At 44.7% G+C, this 20,727-nt stretch overlaps 1 protein-coding gene across 2 annotated transcripts in view; it reads left to right on the plus strand.

Moving 5' to 3' along the window:
• The window catches only part of MYO5C (myosin VC), a 1,024,918-nt gene that overhangs the window by 258,737 nt on the left and 745,454 nt on the right, over positions 1 to 20,727 (plus strand). For both annotated transcript variants that reach the window (XM_085644174.1, XM_085644175.1), the window contains exon 9: positions 4,745 to 4,851. In XM_085644174.1, the coding sequence (XP_085500300.1) occupies positions 4,745 to 4,851 (107 nt within the window). The remainder of the gene's footprint in view (positions 1 to 4,744; positions 4,852 to 20,727) is intronic.

Raw genomic sequence — 20,727 nt, forward strand, 5'->3', positions numbered from 1 at the left:
AAAGTGTTTTCTCGGAGCACAATACCCAGACATTCCAGTATGAATTGGGCCGGGCACTCTATATCGTAGGTCTCAATGAACCACCTCACGGCTTCCAATGCCTCCGCCTGAGGGATATTACTATAAAGGGCCTCAATATCCATCGTGACCAGAAGTTGGGTGTCCTGGTCAAAGTGGATTTGTTCAACCTTATTAATAATATCCGTTGTGTCCCTTATATAAGATCTTATTTTAGGGACATGTGGGCGCAACAGAGCATCAACATATTTAGATAATGTTTCTGTTGTTGATCCAATGGTGGTCACGATAGGCCTATAGGGGGGGTCCGTGGTGCTTTTATGTATTTTAGGGATTCCATATATTGAGGCCATCTTGGGTTTTGCCACATTCAAAAATGTAAACTCTTTTTCGCAAATGACCCCATCTTCCAAAGCATGATTTGTTAGATCTTTGATCATTTTGGAAACCCTTTTAGTGGGATCCGTCCGTACAGGTATATAATGATCTTTATTGGATAGCATAGTAGTCATGTTTGCTACATATTGGTCAGTATTCATTAACACTATGCCTCCACCCTTGTCACAACCCTTAATAGTTACATCCTTATTATTCTTAAGGGTGGACAAGGCTTGATATTCCTCCCGGGAGAGATTGTATTTAGGCACCGGGATGAATTTAGTAGCTGCCATCATTTTGTTGAACACCACGTGCTCAAAGATGGCGATCTCGGGTCCTACCTGTTCTAGTGTCGGGACAAAAGTAGATGGGGGGGCCAAGCCTGATTTATTAGGCGTAAGGGGTTCTTGATGTTCCCGTCCCTCAAAGAAGGCACGTAATCTGATCTTCCGGAAAAAAGAAATTAGATCTTGAAACAGTTCAAATCTGTTAGCTTTTGCATGTGGAACAAAGGAAAGACCTTTCGTCAACAAAGACTCTGTCTGATGATCTATCTCGTAAGTGCTGAGGTTAAAGATAGGTATCTGGTTCACTCGCGCCAGTAATGGGCATGTCTCGTTACTAGGACCTGGGGATCGTCCTGGTAAACATTCTGCCCTTGCGGGTAATTGTACGCTTGCTGGTAGTTGCCCCGTTGACGTCGTTGGTATCTGGGCCGCCACCTGGATCTTTGTCCCCCTCGCCTGGCTAAAAAACCGGGACGTTCACCTCTGCTATTACCTGCGACCCGTCGGCCTGAATTGCCAGCTTGGTTTTGGTCATAGTTTTCCCCTTCAGAGTCCGTCGTGTCAGAAAAGGTGACGATAGTACCCGATCATGTTGATCGCGGTATCTTGCAACGCGGGTTCTACAACGCAAGTCGTTTCAACGACTTGCGCTGGAGGGCGCTGGATTTAGGGATAGTACGATTTACTATTCCAACACCAGTCTACGTACAGTAGGGAAGGTGTTGGATAGTAAATCGTACTATTCCTTAGCTTACAGTGCCCTCCAGCGCAAGTTGTTGAAACGACTTGAGTTGTAAAGCCCACGTTGTAATCCTACCGCAGTGAAACGCCCGCGTAGTAAAGGTTGTCTCCCCACACAAACATATGTGGAAAATGTGTTTTTGTTCAGCTAAATTTGAGGTTACAGGGGATTCTGGGTAGGAAAACGTTACGGGATCCACAGAAGCCATACCTCGCTGGACTCCCCCAGTTGTCTAGTTTTCAGAAATGTGTGTGTTTGGTAGGTTCACTAGATGGCCGCTGAGCCCGGGGCCAAAAACCCAGGTGACACCTAGAAAAACCAAGATGTTCGCTCAATAAGTTTTGGGCCTTGTTCTTGACTCACCCACACAAGTGAGGTACCATTGTTATCGGTAGACGAGGGGGAACACTGGGTGGTAAGAAATTTGTGGATCCATGCAGATTCCAGAACTTTCCCACACAGAAATGTGAGAAAAAAGTGGGTTTTTTCAGCTACATTTGAGGTTTACAGGGGATTGTGGGTAGGAAAACGTTGGGGAACCCACGCAAGGCATACATTGCTGGACTCCCCGACGTGTCTAGTTTTCAGAAATGTGTGGGTTTGGTAGGTTTCCCAAGTTGGCCGCCTATTCCAGGGCCAAAAACCCAGGTGACTCCCCTTGCAAAACCAGGTTGTTTTGTGATGGGTCATTTTGAAGTCTCCACAATACGTTTTGGGCCCTTGCCTATCGTGGGTACTTCGTGCACCCACACGAGTGAGGTACCATTTTTATCGGGAGACCTGGGAGAACGCTGGGTGGTAGGAAATTTGTGGATCTACGCAGACTCCAGAACTTTCCACCACAGAAATGTGAGGAAAATGTGTTTTTCTTTTTACAAAGTTTGAGGTTTGCAAGGGATTCCGAGTAACAGAACATGGTGAGAGCCAGAAAAGTCACCCCATCCTGGATTCCCATGGGTGTCTAGTTTCAAAAAATGTATAGGTTTGCTAGGTTTCCCTAGGGGCCGACAGAGCTACGGTTCAAAATCTACAGGTAGGCACTTTGCAAAAAAAGGGTCAGTTTTCACTGTGAAAATGTGGTGTGTCCACGTTCCATTTTGGGCCGTTTCCTTTCGCAGCCACTAGGCCTACCCACACAAGCGAGGTACCATTTTTCTTGGAAGACTTTAGGGAATGCTGGGTGGGTGTAATTTTGGGGATCCCCACAGATTCCAAAACTTTCCACCACAGAAATGTGAGGAGAATGTGTTTTTTTGTTGTTTTTACAAAGTTTGAGGTTTGCAGGGGATTCTGGGTAACAGAACCTGGTGAGAGCCAGTCAGGTCACCCCATCCTGGATTCCCCTGGGTGTCTAGTTTTCAAAAATGTATACGTTTGCTAGTTTTCCCCTAGGTGCTTGGCAGAGCTAGGGTTCAAAATCTACAGCTAGGCTCTTTGCAAAAAATGGGCCAGTTTTCACTGTGAAAATGTGGTGTGTCCACATTGCGTTTTGGGCCGTTTCCGGTCGCGGGCACTAGGCCTACCCACACAAGTGAGGGACCATTTTTATCGGGAGACTTAGGGTAACACAGAATTGTAGAACGACTGTTATTACCTATTGACTTTCGATGCATTTCTGCCTTCCAAATGAAAGACAATGTGTAAAAAGAAAATCACTTTGAAAATGTCCTATAATTCTCATGCTAGTATGGGTACTCACAATTTTGAAAATGTGCAAATAGCTACTGTTTCTAAACTCTATATTTTGTTCCAATTTTAGAAATACATAGGTGTCTTTAATTCTTATTTTTCACTGTATATATTTTCCCAAATTAATTATTAATACCCGGTACAGAATAAAAAACCATTGCAAGACGCTGCTCAGTTGTTGCCTCTGGGCTCGTCGGGTTCTTGGTGAACCTACAAGTCCTATATATCCCCACAACCAGAAAGGTCCAGAGGATGTAACGGTATATTGCTTTCAAACATCTGTCATAATTAGAAGAAGTTACAGGAGAAAACGTTGGCACAAATGGCTGTTTTTTTAAACTTATTTTCAATTTTTCCTATATTCATCTGTTAGTTTCTCTAAAGAAACCTTGAAGGATCTACACAAATGACCCCTTGCTGAATTTAGAATCTTGTCTACTTTTCTAAAATGTATAGCATTCTGGGATCCATGATTGCTTTCATACCCATTCCTACCATTAACTGGAAGAAGGTTGAAAGCACACAAAAATAGCAAAAATAGGCTATGTCTCATTAAATGCCAAAACTGTGTAAAAAATGTTGGTTTCTTGACAAAAGTCTGTCAGTGCCTGAAAGCAGGGAAAATGGTGATTTCATCCCCACAAACCCTTTGTTGATACCACTTGCAGGGGAAAAAACAGACGCTTTCATTTGCAGCACTTTTTGTCCCATTCGCCCCCCTCAAAAAAAGTTTAGCTGTATTTTGGCTAATTTCTGGGTCCCCTCCTGGGGAATCCACAAACTCTGGGTACCTCTAGAATCCCCATGATGTTGGAAGAAAAGGACGCAAATTTGGCGTGGATCCCTTATGTCGTCAAAACGTTACAGGGGCCTAAGCGCATACTACCCCAAATAGCTAAAAAAAAACTTAGCGGCGGGGGTGGGGGGAAGGCCTATCAGAGAAGGTGTTAATGACATTAAGTGAGAGGTTAGAGAGTGAGATATGGGATTTTGGGGCTTGGCATCCCTCATTTATGTATTTCTTGTTGTTTTTGGCTTCAACAATGCCCCCGTCCCCCAGGACATCTCTTGTCTAACATAAAAAGCTTTTCAACCCTTTGTCAAAATATGTGGGAGATTTTTTTAAGTTCTCCAAAATATTCCAGGACTGACGTTGGGATAGTAAATCAGGTTACTGGACAATTTTGAGGAAAGGTGCACTTTTTCCCAGGTATTCTTGTACTGACTTAAAATAGTATATTAGCCTTCCCAGTGTCCGCAAAGCCATCTGCTGCCCACAGGGTGCATATGAAGGCAAGAACCTCAAGGCTCAGTCTAGCCCATGGAGCCTGATGGGCTATTGGGCTTGGCATGCCTATGAATGTGCCACCAGTAAATCTAGAGTTACCAGTTTGTGCATGGTTACTGTGTGATTTTGCCAAAATACCTCACACATCATTTTCAAATGAATTGTGCCTTGCTGCTTCTTTCAAACATTATTTATCCTTGTTCATTTTAGACTGTGAACAAATAAAGAACAAACATGTTTATAAAGTGGTGAACTGCAGGCTAATGTTACAACTAGTATTCAGAGTCTCTTTCATGCATAAAGTAAGAGTTATCTAATTATGTTGAGTTTGATTTTTTTTAGGCCTGAATGAGGACTTTCAAATGGATGTTTTTAAAGTCCTGGCTGCCATTCTGCATTTGGGCAATGTTAACATCAAAAAAGTTGGAGATGATCGGTCTTCTGTCAATGTAAGAAAAACATTATCTGACAATTATTTATTGAAAAAAGTTAGTTAAAATCTGTTGTTTACCATATACTGTACATACTCTATTATTTCAACAAAATCTGGAAAATATCTTACAAAAAATCCTGCAATGATCGTGTAACTCATTTAACGGTAGTTATCCTGCTAAGCAAACTGGGTCACCAATTTTGTGTAAATGTTGGTTAATAGTAGTTGCTTTCACAAACTGATGTTTGCCAGTTTTTATTCTGCTCTGTGTACTTCATAAACATAAATACAGCATTATTTACCAGAAATTGATGTACTCTTTGGCTGTCCAAATAACGATATTACATAACAAGGAAACAGGTGCATGTCTTTTTTTGAAGGGTTTTAAGTCGACCCAAACCCACTCTCTGTTCTAATGTTAATATCCATTAATTAATTTAAGCATAAGGCATTAACATATATTAAAATGTGTTTTCACTTAACATGGGTTTGCCCTGCTTGTGTAGAATAGTCAGTTCTGTTTTGGGTGCAAAATATCAGTCTTTCTACTTCCATGCTGTTTATTATGAACTACGGCTTGGAAGTAAAACTTTTCAATTAATGCGCCCTCGATACGCTCCAGATTTCCAGTACTGTGTTGTGAAAGGAAATTACTCCCATCATCTCCATAAGGATGGTGTGATGTATTGCCGATATAATCTGTTATTAGATAGCGAGGAGTACGAGAGGCAGGAGATGCTTGGAGTCCGTCTGCCCAAAGGGACACCACACTGCAGAGCACCAGGTCTGCAGCAGCTATGGGGTAGTGTATTACACAGCTCAGCAACCAGGCAGCACAGGAATAGAAATCCAAAGGGCGAGTAGGGAGAATTAGACTAATACATTAGGGATGTTTACTAAGTGCCCACACTCTGAAGATAACCCCTGCTCACCCCATAGGTAGCTTGGCAGAGCAGTCAGGCTTATCCCAGAGGCAATGTGTAAAGCATTTGCGCAACACACTCACACAGCATCGACACACTAGGCACACCACCAAAGAAACTCCACACTAGGTTATATAAAAATAGCCTTTGTATTATTCCTAAAAACACATTAGAACACAATCACACCTATCAGTGTGCCACTGGCACTTGTCATGACTTCACAGGATTCCATAAATCAGTGGCCAATCGGGCCACGGTCATAAGCATTTAGCATCACCAGTAAATACTGGCAGGATTGCACTTAGCATAGGCAAAACATAATTAGCAGTGCCCCATAGTATGCCCCATTGTAAACACTTATCTGAGTGCACCCATCAATAAAATCACCATAGTGATGCGTATGTTTCAAACCTTGGCAATGTAACCCCAAAGCCTAATCACATCAGAGCATAACTATAACATCAAAACTGCAGAGGGCACACATTGGGAACCAGAACATCACCTTACTGCATGATCCTGACCACCCAAGCCTCTTGAAATACCACAATGCCCCTGATGGCAGAGAGACCTCACTCAGTCCCATTACACTGGAGAAATGGCCCCCTGACAGTCCTGCAGACATGCGGTGTGACTGCCAACAACAAATGCGATGGTCCTATAACGGTGGGCCCCCAAGTACGAGATATCACCGTGGGGGGGAGACCTCATGTGGTCCCCCGCATACACGATATGCAGTTGTTCTCTTAGATATTCTTCACTTCCTCATGGGAGCCCCGCCCACGGTCAGGCATCCTCTGCCTGACTTCCTGCATGCCAGGAATCACAGAGCAAAATCTCAGTTGTTTCCCAGCTACACTGCCACGACTCGACGGCACCTCCTGAGCCCTCGGCTGGAGTATGCGAGGCTCCATAGAGGGTTCAGAGTAGCCCTCCTTCTTGATCCACAAACGGAGGGTAGGCTCCCTAGTTTGAGAGGTGCAGCGTCTCCTGTAACACACTGATGCAGCGTCTCATGCCGCACACTGAAGAGCGGGCCATTGTCTCAGGCTCCGACAGTGATTTCTCCACCCCTGCCCGTGTCTCTCGAGCGCTGAACAAAGAAGTGCACCACAGTCGTAGGAGCCCAAACCCAGGGTTCAGGAGAATAACTCGAGAACGCCTCAACTTGTGTTCAGGGCAAAAGGCGGTCCTCAGGCCCTGTGTAGCGCTCAACACGCGGTACGATTTCTTACGCCCAGAGCAGCCTGCAGGAGCAGCCCTCAGCGCTCCTTTTCATGCTGATCCCCCTGAGGACAACGGGGCACGCTAGTTGAGAACACAGGCAGCAGGCCAGCATACATGATCCCTGGGCATAGGGGCAGTCCCTTCAGCAAGCAGCTCCCAAGGCAAAGTCCCAGTGGAGGTTCCCTGCCAGCGCAGTATCGTCTGTTCCACAATTTCCCAGTAAGCTCATAGACATGGGGTCTCAGCCCGAATATTTATAGTACTAACAGTCTTTGTTCTCTACTGGTAGAGGGCTCTGAGCCCGGTCCAAACCAGTTCTAGGGGGCACTAAACATATCTTTATAGTTAACAACAATCCCCATTGTAAGTGTAAGGCCTGGCCCCAGACACACTACAGGGGGGCTGAGCCATCATTGTGGAAGGCAGGCACAGCCCTATTTAGGTGCAGGTGCTACTCCTTCCACCACTCAAAATGCAGACCAGACCTATTCAGCCTAGCTCTGACTCATCCAGACTCTCTGAAGCCACTGCACCTCCCCAGCCCCTGTCACTCCAAGGCCAGCCAGTCAATACACAACAGGCAGGCACAAAGACACATAGCACACAGAAATGCCTACTTCTAAAAGTGGCATTTCTAAAATCGTAGTAATAAATCCGTGAATACCAATATGCAGCATTTATCACCACTATTCCAAACATACCAAACTTGATCACGCTACCCCTCTCATGTCAGGAATTACCACTGAAGCATATCTAAGGGAATCCCCAATGCATTCCTATGGGATGGCAGCCTCACAGCAGTGAGAAACCAAATAGGCTGTTTGTCACCACCAGGACATGCCACACAGTTAAGGCACATGTCCTACCTTTTACCTACACTGCACCCTGCCCATAGGGCTAGCTAGGGCATACCTTAGGGGTGACTGATAATTAGTAAACGGGGATTCACAGGCGAGGCAACCACTCTATGTGCCACGTCACAATGGCAGTAACTGCACGCGTAGGCCCTGCAGTGGCAGAGGCCTGAGACAGGTTTGAAAGGCTACTTTGGTGGGTGGCGCAAGGAGCACTGCAAGCCCATCAGTAGCATTTAATTTACTTGCCCTGAGTATATGAGATACCACTGTACAAGGGACTAATAGGTAAATTAAATATGCTAAACAGAAGTAGACCAATCTTACCAAACTTACCATAGAGAGCACATTCACTTTGGGCACTTTATCACTGAGGTTCAGTGCTAGTCATAAAACCACCAACCGCAGGTCAGAAAAAAATACAGGAGGAAGGCAAAAAGTTCTAGCTTGACCCTGCAAAAATGGCCAAGTCCAACAGGAGGAAATACTTGGAAATACTTGTCTGTTGTACACTTCTCCACAGCTATGTAGGCCACATACACATATCTTGAGGCTTGGCATAGCTAACAGTGTGTGATCCCCATAAATAGTGATTGGCTTTGATGTGTGAAAGTAAAAAATCTGGGTTGCTTGTTGAGTGAGGTAAAACCCTACTGAAGCAGAAACCACAATCCTTGTCAGGGTAAAGTCACAATCACACTCCAAATTAACCTGTGCTCAACCCTCGGTAGCTTTGGACAGAGCAGTCAGGCATAATTCAGAAGCAATGTGTAACGTATTTGTGCAACACTTCAAGCAGTAACCCAGTGAGAACACACTGCAAAGGGATCCCACACCAGATGTAGATGTATTCTTTAAAAAATATAAGAAGAGCAAAACAACATAAATCCAATTAGTAGAACCGAAGATATGCAATGTCAAGGATTCCAGTGAAAATAGCACCAAAAAGCACAAAGTGCCAACTGTGGAGATCTGGTTGTGCCGGACCGGGACAAAGTCACAAGTTCAGGCCAGCTGCCATGGAGTATGGGTCTCATAGAGGTACCCAGTTAGGCCTGCTGAAAAAGAGTACCTTAAATCCTCGTTGCGGAGTGCTGCAAGGTTCCACATCAAGGCTGTGTTGCGCAGCCGAGGCGATGTTTTGGTTCGGAGGAGCTGCATAACCACAATGCGAGGTCCTGAGTCATCGTTGAGGTTCCAGTCGACAAGGGCTTACGATGCAAAGTCCAGCGTTGAGGATGCAGCGTGCAGTCACTAAGATGTGTCGGTTCCGTTCTTCTCACCCAAACAAGAGGGCAACAGACAGTAGGTCAGGACAGCAGGGCAGCAGTCCTTCGAAGCAGAAGTCCAGCAGAGTGGCAGATCTTTCAACAGCACTGCAGTTCTTCTTCCTGGCAGACTATCCACAGGTTCAGGGGTGTACTGAAGGATTGGTGTCTGACGTCCAATATTTATACCTGGACCTTCCTTTGAGGTGGGAGAAGCTTCTAGTCGTTTCTCTTTCAAGTCCTTCCCTACCCTGGCTCTAGACTAACTACAGGGTTATGCAGCTTTTTTTGTGGCTGCAGGTCACATCCTATTCAAGTGTAAGTAGAGCTGTGCCCTTCCATCCTGCCAGTGATGGCCCACCCAGGCACACATAAGCTCCTTCTATTGTGTGTGGCTGTCTAGGAGGAATACACAAAGCCCAGCTGTCCGCTGCACCCAGTCATGTGACCCAAAGACAGATTGCAGGTACCAAATGAATTTTCAAAATTGTAATTTAAAATCTTTCTTCACCATAAAAGAGGATTTTTGATTATAGTTCCAAAAACACCGAACGTGAATTGGTTACCTGTTGCTATTTGGAAGTTACTGCTTATTAATGTTATTAGGTAACTCCAATGTTATTCTATTGAAGAGGTAGGCCTTGCAATAGTGAAAAACCATTTTAAGACTTTTTCACTATCAGGACATGTAAAACTTAAAAGTACATGTCCAACTTTTTAAATGCACTGCACACTGGCCTTTTGGCCATTTCAGGGCCCACATTAGGGTAGACTTATCTGTATTTAAAGGGAAAGTTTGGGCCTGGCAAAAGGTTTATATTGAAAGTTCTAAATGGCAGTTTAAAACTGAAAACATAGGCTGAATGGCACACACTGGCTGCATATTTAATGGGCTACTCAGTGCTGCAGGCCCATGAGTAGCATTTAATTTACAGGACCTGGGCACATGTAGTACCATTTTTACTAGGGATTTAAAAGTAAATTAAATATGTCAATTTGGGGATACGCCAACATTACCACATTTTAAGAAGTGAGCACATGCATTTTAGCACTGATCCTACCGCCAGCAAAAATTTCATCTGCAAAAATAGGGATGAAGGAAAAAGGTTTTGGGAAGGCCATCCTAAGGCTGATTGGTCTAACAGTGACCTTTCTCCCTTATTTGCATCCCTCAAATAAACTCCACAATTATTGTTTCAGGAAGATCTCAGTTGAAAGGAGCACAATTTCCAGACTGACAAAGAGATAATGTAAGAGGATGTTATAGCAGCATCAGTAACATAAAATAAGAACTGATATATTGCTGGCCTATGCCTTGTCTCTATGCAAGCATTCAGATTTAAAAACGTAAAAGTGGAGCACATTTATGAATAAGCACAAAATCGAGGAAGAAATATTACAGTGGACCGAATAAAACCGGTCTGTATGCATTTAATTTGCTTTCAGTTTTTTGTTAGCTGTGGTAGTGGTGGAATTTAAAATGAGTGGGTTGTAAACCTGTACCTTATATTCTACTAAGAAAGTTAAGCAAGTGAGAGGACACCTCCCTCCAAAGAGGGTCCCTATGGTGAACCCCTTTGAACAGTGGCTCTTAGACTGCGGTCTATTGACTCCTGGGCATCCATGAAGCCTGCTCAGGAAGTCTGCGACTGTTTACAAAATTAAATAATATTAGAAGATTTATAAAGTATATACACACTTGAAAAAAGGCAAATGTAAACTAACTCATTTTAAAACATTAGGAATGTGAAACAGTTTGAAATTGGACACTAAAATTGAATAACTTGGTATTCTTAAGTTGATTTGTGGGAGCAACGCAAGCACAGCAAACAGAATGTGTTATGTCCGCATGGTGCAGGTTTTAGGTCAAGCAATGCTTTGCCTTCAACTCTCTTTTCCTTCAAGTTGGGGCAGCTGGATAAGTCAGCTCAGTGCAAAGTCAACTTATATACTGCAAAAGTGGTGGGATCTTTTTTGTTCTGAGTGTAAACAACCTTTTAACTTTGAAATAAGTATGCTAAGCCTTTTGGATACCAAAGCGGGGATCAACAACACTCTTTATTGGGGTCTTAGGAATGTACGCTCCCTCCCTAGGCATGCATTGGAAATTTTTCACCTTTTTGTAGGACCATATTTAGATTGTTTTGTTTAGCACTGAGACATGGCTTAAGGATGTATCTTATCTGGATATTGCCTTTGCTGTCCCTGCAGGGTATTCTATCCTCCATTTTGAAAGAAAAGAAGCTAAAAGAGGTGGCCTAGCTTTTATTTTTCAGGACTCATTTCTATGCTCAGTATTCAATGTAGATTGAGGTAGGAGAGAATCTTGGTTTCTATTTAAAGATGAGTCTATCAGGGGGGCGTGACCAACAAGATTGCCGATTAGCAGCACAGTCTGTGAGATCCAGCAACCCAACCCTAATCCTTTTTTTTGTCCTGCCATCCACCTTCCATTGATGTGCAAAACTTAGTCTCTGTCACTATGTGGGCATGCCGAGTGCAGTAGAGGTCCGCATTTGGCTCCCCAGGATCCTGGGAGCGACTAGCTGCACGACTGGGAGGGCATGGTGGCTCAGGTTCCAGGCAAGATGGTGGCAGCTAAGTGGTAATGCCATCCACCAGCTGAAGCAGAGCATAGGCGGCAAGACCAAAGCTAACAAGGGAGCCCCGGGTCCCATTTTTTTTTACGGAGTTTTATATAGCGCAAACTTGACCGGAAGGTATCGGGTATCAGAGCGCTTTACATGAGCACCAGTTGCATTAAATGAGGGCACATTCATTTTTGTTAGGCACGAGGAGTTTAAGTGATTTCGTCAGAATCACAGGATGTTCTGCCTCCTTGCCGAGACTCGAACCCGGATCCCCATATTTGAATTCACCCATCCAAGCTGTTAGGCCAACTCCTCTCCCGTTTCACACCTTTTCCGTCCCTTCCCCCGCCTGTTGTTGTTGTGTGCTCGGGGTGAGCCGCTGCTGCGGCAGGTGCAGGGGATGCACAAGCGAGTAGACCAGAGAGACCTTGTGGAAGCTCCAAAGGTGAGCAGAGTGGGGCTCCCAAGTCTGCGCTGCTCAGTAGCACAGCGGGGCACCTTCTGGGCCTGGGGGACGTCTCCTGCTGACAGAGTTCGCTGTGCCTCACTCGGCAGCAGGTATCGCCTCCCCTCCTCATGGCTTAGAGCAGTGGTGAGTGCCCCGGGTGCGGCGCGTGCCTCTGGAGTGTGCAGAGGGAACAGCGGTGGCTGTCTCCCCTAGGCCCTTGAGCGGAGCTACTGTGACAGGCATCCTAGCTCACATTGGGACCATCGGGCAGCACCCAGGTCAGGGTCGTGTACAGGCCCTTTGACTCGGAATAGCAGGGGGTGGCCCAGATGTGGAGCAGGCCCCTAAAAATCTCCCTCGAAAAGACCGTGAAATGAGGCAGACTGCAGAGGCAGTTCAGCCCGCTACATTGTTCAGGCGAGTGGGGCTCCCCATCTGGGCACCGAAGGGGAGTGGCTCCAACTGGTCTGCCACTACATCGAGCCTGACCAGGGGCACATGCAGACAGCACCATAAAGATCCTAGTGCCGGAAGGTCTGAGCGGCGCAAGGGCGGTAGCCTCTTGAGAAACAATTCTTGGACAAACCAGCCAGGCGGTCTTTCTGGTTCCCCTTGCTCCTCCCACCATCTACTATACAACAGCCGGATGGTTGTGGTCGTTTTTGGTGGGAAGAAACTCACAGACCGACCTGGCAGGGAGGCATTGTACAGGCGACAGGTGCACTGCGCCTGAATAGACTCAGTTAGACCTGCGGAGGCAGAGGGGGGTAGGGCTGGCTAGGAGATTGGCAGCTTGTTTTCAGGAGGGCCCGTCGCATTGACTCTCCATTTGTCAGGTGGGGTGGTGCAGGAGTAGTGACCATAGACAGAGAACCCAAAACCCAAAGTGGCAGGGGAAATGGACCACTATACAAAGGTGGTGACCCCGCCGATGGACTCAGAAGCAGAAGCGCTGAATATGCCGGACAATGCAGCAATAGTTCTGATGATCCAATCTTCTTGGGGGGCACTGGAGGGGAGGATAGGAGAGGTGCGGTCCAAGATTTTCCTCCTGCAACAGGACTTACGCAATGTGTCTGAGAGGGTCACAGCAGCCGAAAATAGGATCTCGGATGTAGAAGACACAGTTTATCGGCTTCAGAAAGACATTGGAGAAATCCGTGCTTTGGCTAAGGATGTGGTCTGGAGATTGGAAGAAGCTAAAAATCCGGAACCTGCGAAACTAATTTCGCTTTGTGGGCTTCCCAGAAGGGGTTGAGGGGACCAGCATGGGTGCCTTTCTGGATCAGTGGCTGAGAGCTTTCCTCCCAACGGTGCTTTATAATAGAGCAAGCCCACAAAGCGCTGGGTGCAAAGCCTTCCCCAGGGACTCCTCCACGACACATAATATCCCTTTTTATTACTTCCTTGACCGGGACATGATACTGTGGAAAGTTTGACTCCAGGGCAAAGTGTGCCACGAGAATTCAAGAATTATGGTATTCCCGGACTACACCCGCAAGGTCCAAAAACAACTCCATACCTTTGATTCTGTGAAAACTAAGTTGCGGGCCTTGCAAATACAGTACATGCTACTGTTTGCGGTGAAGCTCAAGCTCCTTGATCATGGCGAAGCGTCCTTCTTTCATTCACCTGAGGGAGCCTGGACCTGGTCGGAGGAGCACCTGAGGCTGACGAGAAATGGTGGAGAGCAGCCTGGCCTGAGTGCCCCCTATGAGGAGGGGGCAAGATCCAAAGACAACATCAGAAAGGCGAAGACGGTGTCGGGCCACTGCATAGGAAAGTGGAGGGAATCTACTGCCAGGATCACAACTCAAGCAGAAACCTAGGGTTTCCTCTGACATGAAGACAAGTTGAGCTTGACTTAAAAAAAGACTAAACACAACAGACTACAGGATGATGTATCTCCTAGCAACTCTGAAAGGAACCTGTTGTCGGACTGTGATGGAACTCACCCACTTTTCATAGCAAATGCCAGTCTGCAGCATGAACACAAAGTTTTGATGTGAGAGGTGTGATCTTACACCAGGGGGGACAAAGCAGCTGAGAATGCATATCAAGCCGAAGACGTTTGGAGAGACCTGGATCTCTCCCCCCCTCCCAAGAGTCTCAGTCGGCGATGAGAGTGAATTTCTGTCTTTTGGTTGTTGTTTTTGTTTGGGTTTGTGAGTAAGGAGGGTGGTCAGAAACAGACCTCTCATACCCTCTTTACGCATTGTTTTGGTCAGGTAATGTGGTTTTGCATTCAGGGAAGACAGTGGGAGTGGGGTGGGGTGCTATTGTGGGGGCGTTGTTGTGTTTTTCGACTGTTTTTGTTGATGATTGGAGAGTCACACTGCTGCAATTGCTTTCCTATGGATTTTAAGGAAGACACCCGAACACACAGTACATAATTTTTAGGATATGGTACAGGACAGACTGCTAGAGGACATACACCTTTTAGTCCTAACCTGGAATGTTAGTGGTCTGGGTAACAAAGTTAAGCTGCGGCTAGTGGCGCAACACATTAAACGGCTACAGCCTAATGTGATCCTCCTCCAAGAGAAACACCTACAGCTGACCCATTGCAGATTCCTGGGCAGGTGAGCATATACTAAACTAGCCTACGTGGGGTTTACTACAGGGTCCAGGGGGTTTGCCATATTGATCAGAAAGAACCCCCTCATTTTGGGTGATTAGAACATGGATAGACCCCAATGGCAGATTGGTAGAGGTGCAAGGTCACTGGGGACGGACCTATTGAGCGTCTATGCTCCTCCTTGATTGCAATGACCCACCCTGGCCAAAGTTACAGATATATTCCTTGAGTCGACATGTTATGAGTAGAGACTTTAACAACGTTATGCTCATATACCTTGACCACTTGAGGGGACCCCGCAGTGCGCTCTTGGTCAACGGCAATGGCACAATTCACAGAATCCGTGGGCTTGTCAAATCTGTGGTGGTGTCTGCATCCCTTGGATAGAAGGTATTCATATTTATCAGGGGCTCACAGGGTTTACTTGAGACTGAACTATGAGTTGGTCCCCCCCATGGATGAAGTAGAGGAGGTTGCACAGGCAAAGTATCTGGCGAGGGGCTTGTCAGATCATTCACCCTTGTTAGTTCAAAATGGGGTGACTTCGGGGCTGGGAGTCCGCTGGGTGGAAAATAGATGCAGGGAACCTGAGGGATCTGGGGTTGCTTGGGGCATCCCTATGGACACTGAATTGTATTTCACTGAAAATGAAGGCTCCGTGTCATTCAAGATCATGTTGTGGGAGGCATACAGGAATGTACTGCGGGGCAGGGCCCAAAACCTGATAGCACAGAAAAAAAGAAGGGACGTAGCAGAACTCGAGGATTTGGAGACGCAGATACTGCAATTGGATGGGACACCAAAGTCCATGACTGACCCCCTGATTCTTAGGCAGATCACAGTCAGGCAAACTGAATACTAGAAGTACAGAAAAAGCAAATGATGGCCATGATACATCTCTTCTATGAGACAGGAGATAAGGCCGGTAAGCTCCTAGCGTGGTTGAGCAGACAGAAACAGGAGACTCGCTGAGTGCAAAGTCTAATAAATCAAGCAGGAGATTCCTGTGACACTGATGCACAAATTGTTGTAGAGTTCGCCCCCTACTATGAGCGGTTCAACAGGGCCCGAACTCTTCATGATTCTACCAGTATTGCGCAGTACCTGGCTGCTGTCCTCACTCCTGTACTGGACGTGGAGGCATGGGAGGCCCTGGGATGATATTTAACACTGAGTGAGGTGCAGGCAGTCATCACCAGACTAAGAACAGGCAAATCTGTGGGACCCAATGGCATACCAGCCGAGTTTTGCAAATGTTGCACTGGATTACTTAGGCCTCACCTGCTGAACATGTTTCGGGAAGTAGGGACCAAGGGGTGCTGCACCTGAATCTCCAGAGGGTTACCATTATAGCGCTTTCCAAGGAGGGAAAGCCCAAGGAGCTGTGCGATTCATATTACTTCTGCTGGTTGTCACGCCTTTAATTCAAGCAGATCAATCAGGATACATGCCCGGTAGGTCAACATGGGTTAATCTGCAGCGTACACACAATGTATTGCCAACAGTGCAAGCCTGACAGGCACCACATGTCTTCCTCTCTTTAAATGCCGATAAGGCATTTGATGCCATACACTGTCCCTGCCTCGAACAGACATTACAGAAGATTGGGTTTGGGCCAAACTATAAAAGGAGGGTGGCGGTGCTGTAACAGAATCCCATTGCAGTGGTTAGAGTGAATGGGAAGATGTCTTCCCAATTGAGCGGGAGACCAGGCAGGGATGTCCCTTGTCCCCACTTTTATTTGCCCTTATGGTAGAATCTCTTGTGTGCAAAATAAGAACACATCCCAGAGTAAGGGGAATCAGCTAGAGACGAGGTAGAAGAAAAAATATTGCTATGCACTGATGATATTCTTCTGTATATTACAGACCCGGCAACTACAGTGCCAGTACTTTTTTACATCCTTGGGGGTTATGGGGCTCATTCTGGCTTAAAATGATGGGATCGCTTTCCTGGATGTTATGGGGCACTACCGGGCTGTCTACTTGATAAACATCAATGTCTGGATCTGTGTGCCCTAGGATCACTCGACTCAATATGCTGGAGCATGCCATCTCACCTATGCTACCTTCATGGTGGGAGAGGGAGGGCCCAAGGGTTGCCGCTGGCAACACAGGTTGGCCTGGCTGCTTGGAGACCCTTTAGAAGGGAGGATACTAATGGAGGCAATGAAAACAAGCATCAACATAGCCAATAGATCTCGCCTTTGGGATGTTATGTGTTTAACCAGAACTTTTGGCTATGTTGCAGAGCATTGGAGCTGCTGTGCATCATGTTGAAAAGTTATAATAAAAAGTGTTAAGCATTTGTGTTACCTTTATACAAACCAAGACAACATTATATACAACTAAACAACCTGATTAAAAAAAGATTTGAACATAAAAAATGTCTTCTAGTTTTTTTGTACTTGCATTGCCGGCAACTTCTTCCTGTCTGTTTCATGCTTGTTTGTTATAATTTTTTTGTTATAGGTGAGCGAGACTTAAATAACAGGGGAATGGAGGTTGGAAAACAGTAGTTTATTAGAACACGAGCAGTGGACGGACACTAGGGGAGAATCAACAGATGCCAGATTTCGAGGGCAGAGTGACGTGATGCTTAGGTGATGTTTAGGTGATGCTTAGGTGGTGCGCTGATGCAAAATGATGGTGGTGATTGATGTTTGGTGCTCAGGTGGTGCCACTATATGATGTGGATTGGAGGTACGTTGTGGATTGTGGAGTTGAAATATGTTGTTTTGTGTGTAATTATGTGGTGTGTATTGGAAATGTGTGGAGTTGAATTGTGTGGCCTGGAACTGTGGTGTTGAGTGAAATTATGCTTAGTGAAATTGTGTCATGGTGTGGAGTGTATTTATGTTGATTGGTGGTATGTGGCAAAGAGTGCATTTATGTGGAGTGTATTTATGTTGCATTGAGTAGAGTGCAATTATGTGGCATGTAATTATGTGACATCGAGTGGCATTATGTGGAGTATTTATGTCGCATTGAGTATAGTATAATTATGTGGCGTGAAATTATGTGGTACTGAGTGTTATGTGGAGTGTATTTATGGTGCATTGAGTTGAGTGTAATTATGTGGCACAGTGGTATTATGTGGAGTGTATTTATATTGCATTGAGTACAGTGTAATTATGTGACATGTAATTATGTGTTACTGAGTGGTATTATGTTGAGTGCATTTATGTTGCACTGAGTAGAGTGTAAATATGTGGCGTGTAATTATATGGCACTGAGTGGTGTTATGTAGAGTTGATGTTGCATTGAGTAGAGTGCAATTTTGTGGCTCGTAATTATGTGGTACTGAGTGAGTGGTGTGTGGGGTGTATTTATGTTGCATTGAGTAGAGTGTAATTATGTGGCATGTAATTATGTGGTACCGAGTGGTATTATGTGGAGTGTATTTATGTTGCATTGAGTAGAGTGTAATTATGTGACGTATAATTATGTGGCCCAGAGTGGTAATATTTGGAGAGTATTTATGTTGCATTGAGTAGAGAGTAATTATGTGGCTTGTAATTATGTGGGGTGTATCTATGTTGCATTGAGTAGAGTGTAATCATGTGGCGTGTAACTGTCACACTGAGTGGTAATATGTGGAGTGTATTTATGTTGCATTGAGTAGAGTGTAATTATGTGGCATGTAATTATGTGCACAGTGTTATTATGTGGAGTGTATTTATGTTGCATTGAGTAGAGTGTAAATATGTGGCATATAATTATGTGGCACTGAGTGGTATTATATGGAGTGTATTTATGTTGCATTGAGTAGAGTGTAATTATGTGGCATTCAACTGTCACACTGAGTGGTATTAAATGTTAATGTTAAATGTTGTAGACTTGTAAAGCGCACAGCTACCCCAGCAACGGGGCGTCCCGGCGCTGTAGACCGCTGGGGAACCCGTCCTGGCTATCCCTGTGAGATGGTCCCTTTCTGGGTATCTCCAAGGTGAAACCAGGCATCCCCGGCGTCTGTGGGGGGCCGTTGTAGAGATGAGGCAAGCTTAATGCCCAGAGTTGCCGAGTGGGTTCCTGGTTAGAGTAGGTACCGAGGCGAGAATTATCGAGTCCGTTTTGACCCTGGTCCACGACCCTGCCACGTCGGGAATTGAACCCTGGTCCCTGGCCGATTCTCTGCTTACGGGTCTGCCACCTCTAACTAGTGAGCCACACCTCTCCATTGTATTTATGTTGCATTGAGTAGAGTGTAATTATGTGCATGTAATTATGTGGCACAGTGTTATTATGTGGAGTGTATTTAGGTTGCATTGAATAGAGTAATTATGTGACGTGTAATTATTTGGTACTGAGTGGTATTATGTGGAGTGTATTTATTTTGTATTGAGTAGAGTGTAATTATGTGGCGTGCAATTATGTGGGACTGAGTGGTATTATGTGGAGTGTATGTTGCATTCAGTAGAGTGTAATTATGTGGTGTGTAATTATGTGGCACTGAGAGGTATTATTTGGAGTGTATGTTGCATTGAGTGCAGTGTAATTATGTAGCATATAATTATGTGGCACTGAGTGGTATTATGTGGAGTGTATTTATGTTGCATTGAGTAGAGTGTAATTATGTGGTGTGTAATTATGTGGCACAGTGTTTTGTGGAGTGTATTTATGTTGCATCGAATAGAGTAATTATGTGACGTGTAACTATGTGCTACTGAGTGGTATTATGTGGAGTGTATTAATGTTGCATTGAGTAGAGTGTAAATATGTGGCGTGTAATTATGTGGCACTGAGTGGTATTATATGGTGTGTATTGTTGTTGCATTTAGTAGAGTGTACTTATGTGGCGTGTAATTATGTGGCACTGAGTGGTATTATGTGGAGTGTATTTATGTTGCATTGAGTAGAGTGTAATTATGTGGCTTGTAATTATGTGGTATGTGGGGTGTATTTATGTTGCATTGAGTAGAGTGTAATTATGTGGCTTGCAACTGTCACACTGAGTGGTATTATAAGAAGTGTATTTATGTTGCTTTGAGTAGAGTGTAATTATTTAGCACAGTGTTATTATGTGGAGTGTATTTAGATTGCATTAAATAATGTGTGTAATTATTTGGTTCTGAGTGGTATTATGTGGAGTGTATTTATGTTGCATTGAGTAGAGTAATTACGTGGTGTGTAATTAAGTGGTACTGAGTGGTATTAAATGGAGTGTATTTATATTGCATTGAGTAGATTGTAATTATGTGGCGTGTTATTATGTGGCACTGAGTGGTGGTATGTGGAATGTTTTTATGTTGTATTGGGTAGAGTGTAATTATGAGGCGTGCAATTATGTGGGATTGAGTGGTATTATGTGGAGTGTATGTTGCATTCAGTAGAGTGTAATTATGTGGTGTGTAAATATGTGGCACTGAGAGGTATTATTTGGAGTGTATGTTGCATTGAGTGCAGTGTAATTATGTAGCATATAATTATGTGGCACTGAGTGGTATTATGTGGAGTGTATTTATGTTGCATTGAGTAGAGTGTAATTATGTGGCGTGTAATTATGTAGCACTGAGTGGTATGTGGAGTGTATTTATGTTGCATTGAGTATAGTGTAATTATGTGGCGTGTAAGTATGTCACACTGAGTGGTATTTTGTGGAGTGTAGTTATGTTGCATTGAGTAGAGTGTAATTATGTGGTGTGTAATTCTGTGGCACAGTGGTATTACGTGGAGTGTATTTATGTTGCATTGAGTAGAGTGTAAATATGTGGCTTGTAATTATGTGGTACTGAGTGGTATGTGGGGTGTATTTATGTTGCATTGAGTAGAATGTAATTATGTGGTGTGTAACTGTCACACTGAGTGTTATTATGTGGAGTGTATTTATGTTGCATTGAGTAGAGTGTAATTATGTGGTGTGTAATTATGTGGCACAGTGGTATTACGTGGAGTGTATTTATGTTGCATTGAGTAGAGTGTAAATATGTGGCTTGTAATTATGTGGCACTGAGTGGTATGTGGGGTGTATTTATGTTGCATTGAGTAGAATGTAATTATGTGGTGT

The sequence above is a fragment of the Triturus cristatus genome, chromosome 3_1 (genome assembly GCF_964204655.1).
Source record: "Triturus cristatus chromosome 3_1, aTriCri1.1, whole genome shotgun sequence".
NCBI classification, from domain to species: Eukaryota; Metazoa; Chordata; class Amphibia; order Caudata; family Salamandridae; genus Triturus; species Triturus cristatus.